General features: G+C 40.5%; 1 protein-coding gene across 1 annotated transcript; it reads left to right on the top strand.

Annotated features, from left to right (window-relative positions):
- Positions 1-11,066: 11,066 nt before the first annotated feature.
- K441DRAFT_663277 (uncharacterized protein) lies at positions 11,067-11,878 on the top strand (the record flags this gene model as incomplete). Its single annotated transcript, XM_067649173.1, has 1 exon — positions 11,067-11,878. A coding segment is annotated over exon 1 (350 nt), but the record flags the coding sequence as incomplete, so codon positions are not given.
- Between the last annotated feature and the right edge of the window lie 1,189 nt (positions 11,879-13,067).

Raw genomic sequence — 13,067 nt, 5'->3', positions numbered from 1 at the left:
AGCGACGATAATATATAGTAAAGTAGATATTATTAAGCTATATATATAAACTGTATAATGATATCAAGACGTTATATAAGGAAAGAAGGTAGGAGAACGGGAAGAAAGGGTATATATTGTAAACTTAGTTACTTAGTTAATACGTACATAAAGCAGAATAGGATTTAGGTAGTGGTCCTAGCAGAACTTAGCAGAATTTAGTAGAACTTAGTGGAACTTAGTAGAATATAGCAGAATGTAGCAGATTGCCATTAGATTGCTATAGATTACGGCAAATTACGGTCTTATAGTTGGCCTTTAGTTACTAAGTTAGTAAAAATAGGTAGATGTGTATAAGGTGTTACGGGGGTATCCTATAATAGTACCCCCCCTTTAAACTCAAGCTTCTGTAAGGTGGGGCTATAGTAGTTCTAGGTAGAGTTTATAAAAGTCTTTTATAGCTTATATAAGTCCTATAAAGTTAACGGGCTCCTATAAGGGCTTAATAAAGCGTCTCTATTTCGTAAGGTATATATATTAGCGTTTCTACTTATTATACTTAATGTCGTTAATTCTTTTAATAAAGTACTCGTTCTCACTATCTACTTTAACTAGTAGGGGAGGGTCCTATATTTATCTAGACAGGGCATCTAATATAGGGGTAGTGGGGTAAAGGACTAATATATAGAATACGGGGTGGATTTTAACCATATTAGGGAGCTTTAGTTAGTAGGCGTAAGAAGAAATAACCTTCTTAACCTTATAAGGGCCAGCGTTCTTCTAATTAAGTTTCTTAGCAGGTTATTTTATATTTAGATTTCTTATATCTAGCTAGACAAAGTTATTAATTTAGTAGGCCAGTACTAGGGTTTATTTCTTATTCGCTGCGGCTTTATAGATAGATTAGGCCTATATTATTTTATTAGTAAGGAACCGTTATAGTTCCTCTATCTTCTCTATAAATTTATTTACTTCTATAACTTATAAGGCGTAATAAATAGGGCGAGGAATATTACTAAAAGGTTTAAAACCTATTTATAGATACTAGCCGTAATTAGCCAGAAATAGGGAGACCTTTATAGTTTCTAAGACGGAATTATTTATAGTAAACTTAGCGAATATAAGCTAGCTAATCTAGTTATCTTATAAATATAACGTATATATCCGGATATACTGTTCTATTATAGCGTTTACACATTTTATTTAACTGTCTATTTTTAGGTAATATATAGTAGATAATAATACTTTAATATGGAGTTAGGTAGTTAGTTTTTTTTAGAATATAAAGACAAACTAGCTGCTTTTATTGGAGATAATTATTTTAGGAAGTCCGTAGAGTTTCTATATATAATTTAGAAATAGTTAGGTAATAATAGGTGTTAATATATTAGGGTAGGCGATTAAGTGTCTTATCTTAAATAGTTAGTCTATAACTACTATAATATTTATACAGCCTTTACTTATAGGGAGATTAACAATAAAGTTAATTAAGATATTCTTCCATCTTTAGTCTAGAATAGGTAGTAGCTTTAAAAGGCCGTTATACGTCTTATATAAAGCTTTAGCTTATTAGCAGATATAGCAGCTAGAGTTATACCTTTATATTATATTATATATATTTAGCCAGTAATACTCTTATTAGAGTAGCTCTAAGGTTTTCCTTTAGCCTAGGTAGCCGGCTACCGGTAGATCATATATATATTTAAGGAGCTTAAGCTTAAGTTTGTTATAGTTAGGTATAACTAAGCGGTTTCTACAGGCTTTATATTACTTAAAGAAATCTTTTTAAAGCGTCTAATGCTATCATATATTAGCTTAAACGTCTCTTAAATAAACTTATTGTTTAGGTATTTGTTAATTATAATCTGTATAATTAATTAATTAATTATTTATTTATTTTAAGGATATACACCATAAGGTTTCTAGTAGGAGGGTTAAATAGTTTAGAACGAAGTAGGGTTTAATTTCGGTAAGAGCGCGCTTCTTTTAATACTAGCGCATTTTGTAAGCGTTAAGTTAGGGTATTAGGCTTCTAACCTTAGACGCCTAAATGGTATATAATTAGGAATTAGAAGCGTAATAGATATTCTAACTAGCGGGCCTAATAATAACTTAGCTGTTTTATGGTTATAAAGTACTATAGGTTCTTATAGTCGCTAAGGACCTTAATTGGAAATCCGGCGCCTTTTAGTTTAGGTTGCTATTACTTAAAGCATCTAATAATAGCTAGCAATTCTTTATTATAGATCTTATAATTACATTCGGCAGGGCTTAATTACTTTAAGAAGTATACTATAGGGTGTAATACTCCTTCTTTATTATATTAAGACAGAATGCCTCTAGTAATATAATTAGATAAGTCAGCTTCTATAACACTTATTTATTCTAGGTTAAAGTATTAGAGTATAGGTATAGTAGTAAATATAACCTTTAGATAAGTAAAGGCCTTCTTATATTCCTTACTAAAGATAAAAGCTTTATCTTTTTAGGTTAAAGTAATAAGGGGTAAAACTAGGGCGGAGAAGTTATTAATAAACCGTTAGTAGAAATTAGCAAATCCTATAAAGGCTTTTACATCCTTAACGTTTTTAGGTTCTTACTAGTTTATAATTACTTTAACTTTCTTTAGGTCTATTTATATACCGTTTATAGAAATAAAAAGCCTAAGGTATAGGACTTCTATTTTATAAAATTTGCATTTATCTATATCTAATTATAGACTAGCTCCTTTGTAAGCTTTGCAGTGTGAAGAATTAAGTAAGCGACTTGATTGTAAATCTATGGAAATCAGGTGAACTATATACACAAATATAGAGTCTTAACCGTAGGGTCTATGACTTGATCTATGACTCATTTAAGCTATATATGAGGTATGCGAGATATACAAGGGTAGTGCCAATGCTGTCTTGGAGCCTTCCAGGCTACAGCCTTATATCTTGGCACAGCACCGGTAGTCGGTTACACCCCCCCCCCAGATTTAACGGTGTAGTTAAAGCTGTAGAGAACAAAAATAAAGGTAGGGGCTATACCAAAATAGGAAATTTAGATACAATTTGGGAGTAGCAAAAGGATGGGGTAACCGTAACGGATATTGCGAATATCACGGATATTGCGGATATTGCAAATAGAATTAATTGATCTGATGTCGAATATCTACCAAATTCAACTGCTTTATCCATGCTTCGTGCTTTTGACGAGGTAAGATTTTGGTAAGTCCGTCGGCAGGCATTTTGTCTATAGGAACCCATCGTACGTCAATCTTTTTGTCTTGGACTTCCTGTCTTAGCCAGTGCTAATAGACGTCGATATGTCGAAGCTTAGTGTCAAGTTTTGGTGTGTCCTATTTAAGAAGGCGTATAGTCTGCATATTGTTACATAGCAGAGTAAATTCGCGTTCTAAATTAAAGCCGATTACCTTAAAGAATCGTTGCCACCAGATAATTTTAACGGCAGTAGTAGACACGGAGAGAAGCTCCGCTTCCATAGTCGAGCGAGTTACTAATCGTTGTAGGGTCGCCTTCCAATCAATCAGTCCTCCGAATAGGATAAAAAGGTATCCTTAAGAGCTCCGTCTGGTCTCTCTATCGTCCGCAAATGCTGCGTCGGATGCTCCGTAAAAGGTAACATCTTCTCCTTCAGGGTTTCTAAAGTAGACGTGTGCTCCAAAAGCTTCCCCTAAGTATTTAATAGCTATAGATTTTGTTCCAAGGCAGTAGGTAATAGCTTAGTTCGCTGCGTTAAGGTGTCCCTAATTTAGATTAGTAAGGAATTTAGCTAGCTTAGAATGCGTCTTTACAATATTAGGTCTTCCAAATATAGCTAGGTGTGCAAGAGAACTAACCCACTGCTAGTAGGCTAGTGTCCTTTAAGGGTTCGTCTGCTGGTCAGACGGAATCAGTTCTTCGGCAGGAAGTAGTAATTTAGGAGATCTTCCTAGTTAAATATTGAATCGATTAGCTATCTTTTCAATATAGGAGTCTTGGCAGAGCCAGAGCTTTCTGCTTGCTCAATCTCATTCGATTCAAATACCTAGGAACCACTATAGGTCTCCTAGTGCACGGATATCGTATCGGTGTAGTAGTTTGGCTTCGAATTCTTCTAGTCTTTAAAGGTCCTTTTTGGCAAATAGAACGGCGATATCGTCTACGTAGAAGAAGACAATAAGTCGTTTATTAGTAAATAGACAGTTAGTACCTGGGATAGGTTTCAATCCGAATTCGGCTAGGGTACTAGTAAGCTCTTTATACCACAGTAGCGGTGATATTTTTAGTCCATATAGCGCCATAAGTAGCTCTAGGATATGTCCATTTTAATCAAATCCTTCTAGGCAGTAGCAGTATACTAGTTTACTGAGCTTGGCATTTGTAAATGCGTTTACAGCGTTATACTATCAAATTTCCAAATTAAATGCGGCTGCTATAGCCATAAGGGCACGGAATATTCGAGCAGCTAAGGTTACTGCATAGGTCTCCTCCTTAGTAATCTATAAGTCTCCGCAGACGCACAATCGAGCTTTTAGCTTTTGTAGGTAACCGTCGCTATCAAGCTTATATTTAAAGACCCATTTTAGTGGTAGGATCTGCTCGCTGCATGCTTCTGCTTTTAGTACAGTCTTAAATGTCCCTCAGCGTTTCAGGTCGTTGTATTCTTTTTCTATAGCCTTTTAAAAGCCAGTAGTCAAAGGATGCTTTCTCAGTTCTTTAAGGTTCTTTGGTTTAGGAGGAAGATTGTCCCGATATAGAGATAAGGATAAGGATCTAGTTCGGCTGATGTCCTTTACTAGCCCTATAGCAAATCCAGCGTAGTAACCAAATAGGGTAGATAGATTGGCTAGTACTGTCGCATACACTTAACGTCGAATTCGTTTTAATCCTTCTAGTAGGATAAAGTCGGCAGAAGGTTTGGCCGAGACTTTATTAGCTCGTAGAGCTGTATTTAACGGTTCTAATAAACTGCTTAGTTAGTTAGGAATTGCTTCAATTATATCCAGGATGTCGTCTTAAAGTCCTTATAGTAAGGTGTTCAATTCTAGTAAATCTAGAGATACCATTCTACTAGGAGTCAGTAGCTACTTAGTATCCTTCATAGGAGGCTTTGCCGAATTGTTTAATTCAGGTATAGTCGTTTAATCTATATTCGAGGTAGGTCTATATAGGATAGATTTATCCTCAAATTTATCCTCATAGAGAGGTTCTAGTAGACTAATCGTCTAGATAGTGTCCTCTAATACTTCCCTTAGCAGGTAGTCGATGTCTTAACCCTTAGGGTCATAAAACGAGATCTCGTCAAATATAACATCTCTGGTTTAAATGACTTTGCGAAGGCTTAGAATCCAGATACAGTAAATATTAGTTAAATCGTAGCCGACTAGGTGTCCAATTAACGCACAAGAAGCCAGCTTGTCCCCCCTTTTAACTCTTTTATCCAGCGTATAGGTCTTACAACCGTATACGTGCATATAGGTAAGTAATGGCGGCTTGCCGTAGGCAATCTCGTACAGAGTTTTCCATCCTAGTTGCTCATTTGGTGTTCAATTAAGCGCATATCTAGCAGCAAGAAAAGCTTCTGGTCCTAGAGATAGGGGTAAGGAAGCTTCTAGCTGCATAGCTCTTAATCGTACTATAAGGGTTCGTCCAGATCGTTCTGCTCTACCATTTTGTTCCTCGGTATACAGTGCTCGGCATTCAAAAGTGATGCCTTTGTCTGCGCACCATATCTATAGGGTATCTCCTATCTATCCAAAAGCTCGTTCGTCATCGCTCTAGAAGAAGACGACGTCTTAGTAGAACCGTATTTTAATCAAACGGTGGGTCTTTTAGATAGTAGGTAGGACAGTAGCTTTATCCTTATTCTTAGAGGTAAACACAAAGTTAAATTTAGAATACGTGTAATAGAAATGCATAATATATCTATCGCCGTTATAGCCTGGTTCTCCGAGGCTGATAATATCAAATACAAGCCGTTCAAATAGTCGAGTGGCTGGAAATTCGTGTTCTTATCTTCAAGAGATCTGCTATATGTGCTTTGCTAGTAAGCAAACTTCATATTTAATTTTAAGCGGTGCTCGTTCTTCGGCTAGCTCTACGCCATTAACGTGCTTAGGAAGCTGCTTAATAGCGTCAGGTCCTACATGGCTAAGTATTTTGTGCCATTTAGTAGCTAAGGCTCCGACTAGTTTACGGGCCATTCTACTTAGTTAATATCTTCTTTTTAAAGTTAAGAATGTTAATTAAGTTAAGTCTAGGGTATTTAAAGGCGTAGGCTCTCTGTGCATCAGTGCCTAATGGCCCCCTAATCGTTTTGCATAGCATACTATTTCGCCAGTTACTAGACGGTATAGCATATTTCGTCCTAAGTCGAAATAGATGTCATTATCAGTAGCTCTCAATAGTGCTACAATATTTATAAAAAAGGTAGGTGCTAGTGCTATATAGGATAGCTTCAATTTTAACTTCCTAGTAGGTGTATCAACAGTAATAGTTACTATTCCGTAAGCTTAAATCTTTTCGAAATTTCCGCTAGTAATTAGGTAGTCGTCTTCTGCTACTAGGTATAAGAAGGTAAAGTCTTCTTTGTTGTTACAGACGTAGGTATCTACACTAGGGTCAAGTATCCAGGTATTTTAGAGCTCGAACGGAATTTAACCAGTACTAAACACGGCAGCATAGCTAGTTAGTGTCTTAGAAGGTAGGGTTTTAGAATTAAAATCAATTGTAGATTCTGCGTCCTTTTAATTATTCTCCTTTACTTCCTATACTTCTTTTCAAATCCGATTAACTGCGCGTCTAATTAAGGATATAGACGAGATCTTCTTATCTACTATCTTTTAGATATCTAGCCTTGGTCTCTATCCTTAAGGGCGCTTCTACTTAATAATGTAGTAGCAGTCGCCGAATCAATGTTTAAGGCCGCATATGCATTCCCTGTGCGATCTTAAATTTGAATTTGGATTGCTGTTGGAATTAGAATTAACGTTGGAATCTAAATTGGGATTTAAGTTGTTTTAAAGCGTTACAAAGGCAGAGTTATTAGCAGCGGTAGTAGAGGATGCTGCTTGCTGCATACGGTAGTGCTCCTTAAATTCCTTAATCAGTTCGATGATAGATGGGGCGTCTTTATTCTTCCGTTCTTTCTTAATAAGGTCTACTTCTAGGGCTCCTGCGAAGCTAGAAGAGATTGGCTTAATTGCTTAAACAAAATCATAGTGTGCCCTAAATCCCTGAACGTCTAGAAGCTCTAATTACTCCGCAAGCTTATAGACGTTCCGCTAGTTGTTTAACCATTTTTTAATGCTCTGCTTTTTATTGTAGGATTTTAAAGCCGTATATTGATTAAGGACCTCGTATTTTTAACCTAAGGTGGTAGGGGCTAGTGCAGTCTTAAGTGCTTGTAGCCATTCGTGTACCGTTTTAAGGCCGTCAATAAGAGGAAGGTAGGCAACCGATGTCGATCAAACGATATAGTTGTTAATACCGTTTATTGCCTATTCTTGCTTCTCATATGTTCATAGGTCATCCTTGTATTTAGCGTAGAGTTAATTATAGGCGGTAAGCTGGCGTTGGTCTAGCTGAGCTATCAATATGGCAGTGGGTAGTACGTTCGCAGGTGTAGGTCGTTTTAGTAATTCCAGGGTTAGAAGCTTATCTTTCTTCTTAGATAGGTCAATGTACTGCCATACCTTATTAGTCTTAGCAGTGTCTTATATAATAAAGAACCATTGGATCCAATCAGATGGCTAGTTAAGGATGAGGTTGACTTTTGATTCGGCGGTGGTCGTCATTTTTGGATTTTGACAGGTTAGGTAGGGTCCAATTGGTAGCTTGGCGAAAACCTTATTTTGACGTTCCGAACTCTTGATTTGATTCGACAGTTCGTTCGTCGGTCGGGTACAATCGTCGACTGAGGTCGATCGTCCGTTCGTTTGATAGGTGAAGAAGCTCGAGACACTTGCAAAGGTGATAGAAGTAGTGACTTCTTGAATAAGGTAATAGATTGATTGGTCAGCAGGTAGTGCGATCCGGGCTCATAACTGTAAGCTTTGCAGTGTAAAGAATTGAGTGAGCGACTTGATTGTAAATCTATGGAAATCAGGTGAACTATATACACAAATGTAGAGTCTTGACCGTAGGGTCTATGACTTGATCTATGACTCATTTGAGCCATATACGAGGTATGCGAGATATACGAGGGTAGTGCCAATGCTGTCTTGGAGCCTTCCAGGCTACAGCCTTGTGTCTCGGCACAGCACCGGTAGTCGGTTACATCCTTATAGGGCTTATAGAATAAGATTAACATATTTCCGATATTTGGTCAGGTTATTACTATATATTAGGATATTGTCGATATAAGCAGTATAGAAGATGTCTAGATAGGGACGTAGGGTATTATTTATATAATGTTAAAACGAGCTTAAAGCATTTATAAGGCTAAATGGCGTTACTAAGTATTTAAATAATCCATACTAAGTACAAAATGCAGTAAGCCATTTATCTCCTTTTACTATATAGGGGCGGTTAAATATAGAGATTATATTAAGCTTTATATAGTAGCGAGCCTTACTTAATTAGTTTAGTGTCTCCTATATTAACAGGATTGGATATTAGTTCTTAACGGTAACAGTATTAAGAGCTTAGTAGTCTATATAGAAGCGCAGACCGCTGCTAGGTTTCTTAATAAAGATTACTAGTATAGCTATAGGCGACGAGCTTACTCTAATAAATTCTTTACTTAGGTTCTCGTCTAAATAATTTTATAGCACTTAGAGTTTATTTTAGGATATCCTATATAAGGGTCTAAATCTAGGCTGCTTTCCTTCTTTAAGTATAATCTTATAGTTATATAGTTGGTATTCCAGTAGCTTATTAGCTTCTTTTTATAAGAATATATCTAAACGGTAATAGTACTCTACTAGTACCTTTATAGCAAGGTTAGTGTACTTCTTTAGTACTAATGTGGTGGGGTAAAATGGCTCACGCCTAGTACCTTGGCATTTTCCTGTATTTATAGAGCCTTCGGCTTCCCTCCTTCTTAGACACCACCTACCGGAATACATCCTTTCCTTTCTTCTTACTGACTGCTTTCCTACTGATTGATTACGACTGATGACCGACCGACCGACCGACCGACCGACCGACCGACCGACCGACAGACAGACAGACAGCACTGTGACTTTCCTATCTGAGAGTGGTCGTACCCTCCCACATATTTTATGGCATTCCACGTGGGGACGACGGCAAGCTCTTTGGATTAGAAGTCTAGTGCTACATACACGCAGGAATACACTACGACTACAAAAGAACCGCCAGCTGCAGAAGAGCGACCAGCTGCAGAAGAACGACCAGCTGCAAAAGAACCGCCAGCCAGACAGACGAGATAGCAGAACCAGAGAACCAGAGAACCAGGCAGTATCGGACAGCGAGGGGAACCAGGTAGTCCCTGAACAGAAAAACAGCGGAAAAGACGGACATTAGACTCGACGCACAGGCCAAAGAGTGGCAAAAAGAGTGGCAAAAGAGTGTCTCGGAAAGTTACGAGTAAGGACGTTAGGCGAACCAGTGAGCCAATCAGACAACTTCGACGGCGGCCAATATTTCTCCTACCTGCGCACGAGCATGGCCAGAGCTTTATTAAAAATGCAGAGACGACAGGTAGCCAAGGGCCAGTTAATCAGATGGAAATGAGATCTAAGGCATCTGGCAGCAGAGGAAGTTAGCACTGCCCTTTAAGAACAGGGACAATACCGAGTAAGGTCGCAAGCACACGAAATCGTATCTCTCCTTAAAAGCTTCCTATTCTGGCTTAGCTTTATCCTCTTTCGAGTTATCCGGATTATATTAGCGGCAGCTTTAGAGGCATTCTGTGAAGAAACAAATACAGGCGGAAGCGTAAGGCTTAGTAGCACCCTACCGCGCGGAACGACAGCAGGCCAAAACAGACGGACGTATCGAGACCCGGCAGTAGTAGAAGATGGCGATTCTGTGCTCTCCCAAAAAGACCGACCTCCAGGCTTTAAGAAGCAGCCGGAAGGAACCAAAGCCTATACTTCTTTTGCTGAGTATAAACCAACACCAGGACAGCCATCTGGGACACCCTTACCTTAGGCAGCTATGCAAGTAGACCAAGCAGCAAGGGAAGTACACCACGTGTTTATTCCAACGGTAGCAATGCCAGATCCTTTAGGGCAAGGGGTTCCACGGTTCAATAGAAAGAACATCTCTAGGTTTATTAAGGCCTACAAGGGCATGTGTCGAAGGTACTACGTAGGCGAAGACCGCAGGCTCGCGTGTCTCCCTGACTATTGCGAGGACACGTACGCGGAAGCTATTCAGATGATGCTGGAATTCGAACAGGACGACTAGAGCCGACTAGTGACTAAACTCCGAGCCGAATATCAAGCCGAGGACTACTACCGACGTATGGAGACAAGAGACTTCGTAGAAGCTTTTGTTCGAAAATCTGCGGAACAGCCAGGCGACTTACGTCACTACGTACAGGACTTCACTACCATCTCAGCCAAAGCGGTAGCCGCAGGAAACCTTACTAAGCAAGAGAAGGGGCGGTGGTTTATTTACCTCAGCGAGCTCAGACGTGAATTTGATTGGAGCGGATGTTCCTTCGGCCCGTCAGCAAGCTGACTAACATCCACCAAAATCACGTCTGAGAGCCTTTGGCGAGTTTTGTTAAAAGCGTAAGCAAAAATCTTAGTTTTAGCAACTTTATAAGGGGATTTCCTCCACGNNATAATAAAATAANNTNNTTTAAAANTCGTCAANANNTTTTTANGGGGCTACTTTATATATTANNTGCCTTTAAATTANATTATCCCCTCCCAAATNTAAGATTAATTTNGTTAAAGTTGAAATTCCCGTTGTTAAAAGCGTAAGCACNTTTATATANNGGCCTATATAGGCCCANATAAAGGTATANAAAGCCTAAANTCTCACTAATCTATAGANCTAGATCTCCNGAGTAATTTGATATAATTTTTACCTTAAGAGACGTTGTAGGGATCTTAATCAATTTCGTTGAAAATTGTGAGTTTTCCTATATAAAAAACGCTTGTGCTTCCATACAAATCTCGCCAAAGGCCCTCAGACCAAGAAATCGATTAAATATCCGAAGGAGATCAACGCGCCAGCGCAATCGATTTCTTAGTATGAGTCTACTGAGGTAAGTGGTTTATGCGAGGTCTCCCTATCGAATACCGTAGGCACGCAATAGAAAAGACAGGAGCCGCAGTAGACGAGCCTAGCACCCTTATGTTTGAAAGACTAAAGGAGGCCGTAGAGTCAAGGATAGTAGCTGCAGAGGGCGCCGAGCGAATGGATGTCCTTCCGGAAGAAGACCCCCTAAATATCTAGCTTATACAGGAGCTACGGCAGTAAAGGGATGAGCTCGACCGCAGGAGAGAAGGAAGGCTTCTGGACTCAGGTGTACACGGAGGAGCCCTAATGCAGCAGCAGTCACCTGCTATGAATCAGGCTACAGTTCAAAGCCTAGCACAAGGATATGGCCTAGCACTAGGATACGAAGACTGGCAGAACAGCACCCGACCTCTGCAGGACTCTCGACCTCTGCAGGACTCTCGACCTCCGCAAGGCTTTCGATATCCGCAAAGCTCTCAATATCCGCAAGGTTCTACCGCCTTTGGACGGCCGCAACGGGACGCACGAGGTCAGCAAGGTACGCGAGGACAAGGCCAGCGGACATGTTTTGGATGCGGAGGAAGTCACCGTTTCACCGAGTACGAATGCCAAGGGTTCAAGGATCTTATTCAGCAAGGACTTGTACATCTATCTGATCGAGGAAGACTAGTAGCTGGGACGCGCGAACGACCTGGACCTGAACTTCCGTGGCTCGGTAATGAAGGACGACTAAAAGGTATTAAGAACTGGCTTCGACAGACGCAGCAACAGGCCCCTATAGTACGAACGGATTTCACTGCTTTTCATGACGGGGTAGTGCTGAGGAATAGTGACAAGATGCGTACGAACTGGGAGGACTACTATCAAGTACGGTCCACAGACTCAGTAGTAACGCCTAGCCAGCAACGTCCGCAGACCCTTAGAGACAGCCGTATAACCAGGACAGCTGTTAAGCCGCGGCAGGCTTCGCAGCAGGCTCCGCAGCAGGTACCGCAGGCTCCGCCGCAGGAGAAGAATATGCGACCGGGAGATGCACGACCAGGAGATTACATCCAGATTGGGTTACGGCCTACGGATAAGGCAGCTGAAGCTAGGGAAGACTATTATCAAGTGGTACCTATGGACGGATCGTCCGACCCTTGGCCGCGACCTTAGATACAACCGTGCAACTAAGCACCGCAGCAGGCTCCGCAGCAGGCTCCGCAGCAGGTGTTGGATATTTAACTAGGGGACAGTCAAGTTCTGAGGTGGGGGAGGGGACGTAGGTGACGGCCGTAAAAAGATTTCTATTTTTCTGCTTGATTGCTGTATTTCCTAAAGCTCCCTTATTTACTTTCTTGATCGCGACGCGTTAGGACGCGTCAGTCGCGACGACCTACTGCAAAGATATCAGTTTAGCTCACCGCCTGTCACCAAGCCAATAGCGATTTTCCATCCCGGGGATGGAAAATCCTAATTGGTCCATTCAGCAGTAGAACCGGCAAAACTCTACACCGCCCCTGGAATTCGATGATGCGCCAGCTGCACAACGAGAACGGCACCAAGAGCCTTAATTGATTGCACGGATACAGAGCCGATTGTACGACGCAGAGCTGCACACAGAGCTGCACGCAGAGCCTTGATCGAACGACTGCACGGAAACCTTGATTAATCGAATGACTGCACAGAAGCCGCGACTGGTCGAGGGAATCGAATCAAGCCAGAGCTTCAATACCAGCACGTCACGTCACTGAGTCAAAGCAGTCGAATGTCATCAAATTAGAGCCTTTGGCCGGGCCGACCTTATTCCTTATTCGAACGACGACTGATCGCAGCACGACTGTCACTGCCATCCGAATTCAGTACTGCGCCAGCTGCACAACGAGAACGGACACCGCGGCAAGGAAGGGACCTCTACAAGGGCAGCAGCATAATAACGGAAAACAAGCACCGCGGAAACGGTAA

The sequence above is a fragment of the Cenococcum geophilum genome, assembly GCF_001692895.1.
Source record: "Cenococcum geophilum 1.58 unplaced genomic scaffold K441scaffold_33, whole genome shotgun sequence".
Lineage (NCBI taxonomy): Eukaryota > Fungi > Ascomycota > Dothideomycetes > Gloniales > Gloniaceae > Cenococcum > Cenococcum geophilum.
The sequence above is the reverse complement of the archived record's forward strand: the minus strand, read 5'-3'. Positions and strand labels throughout refer to the sequence as shown.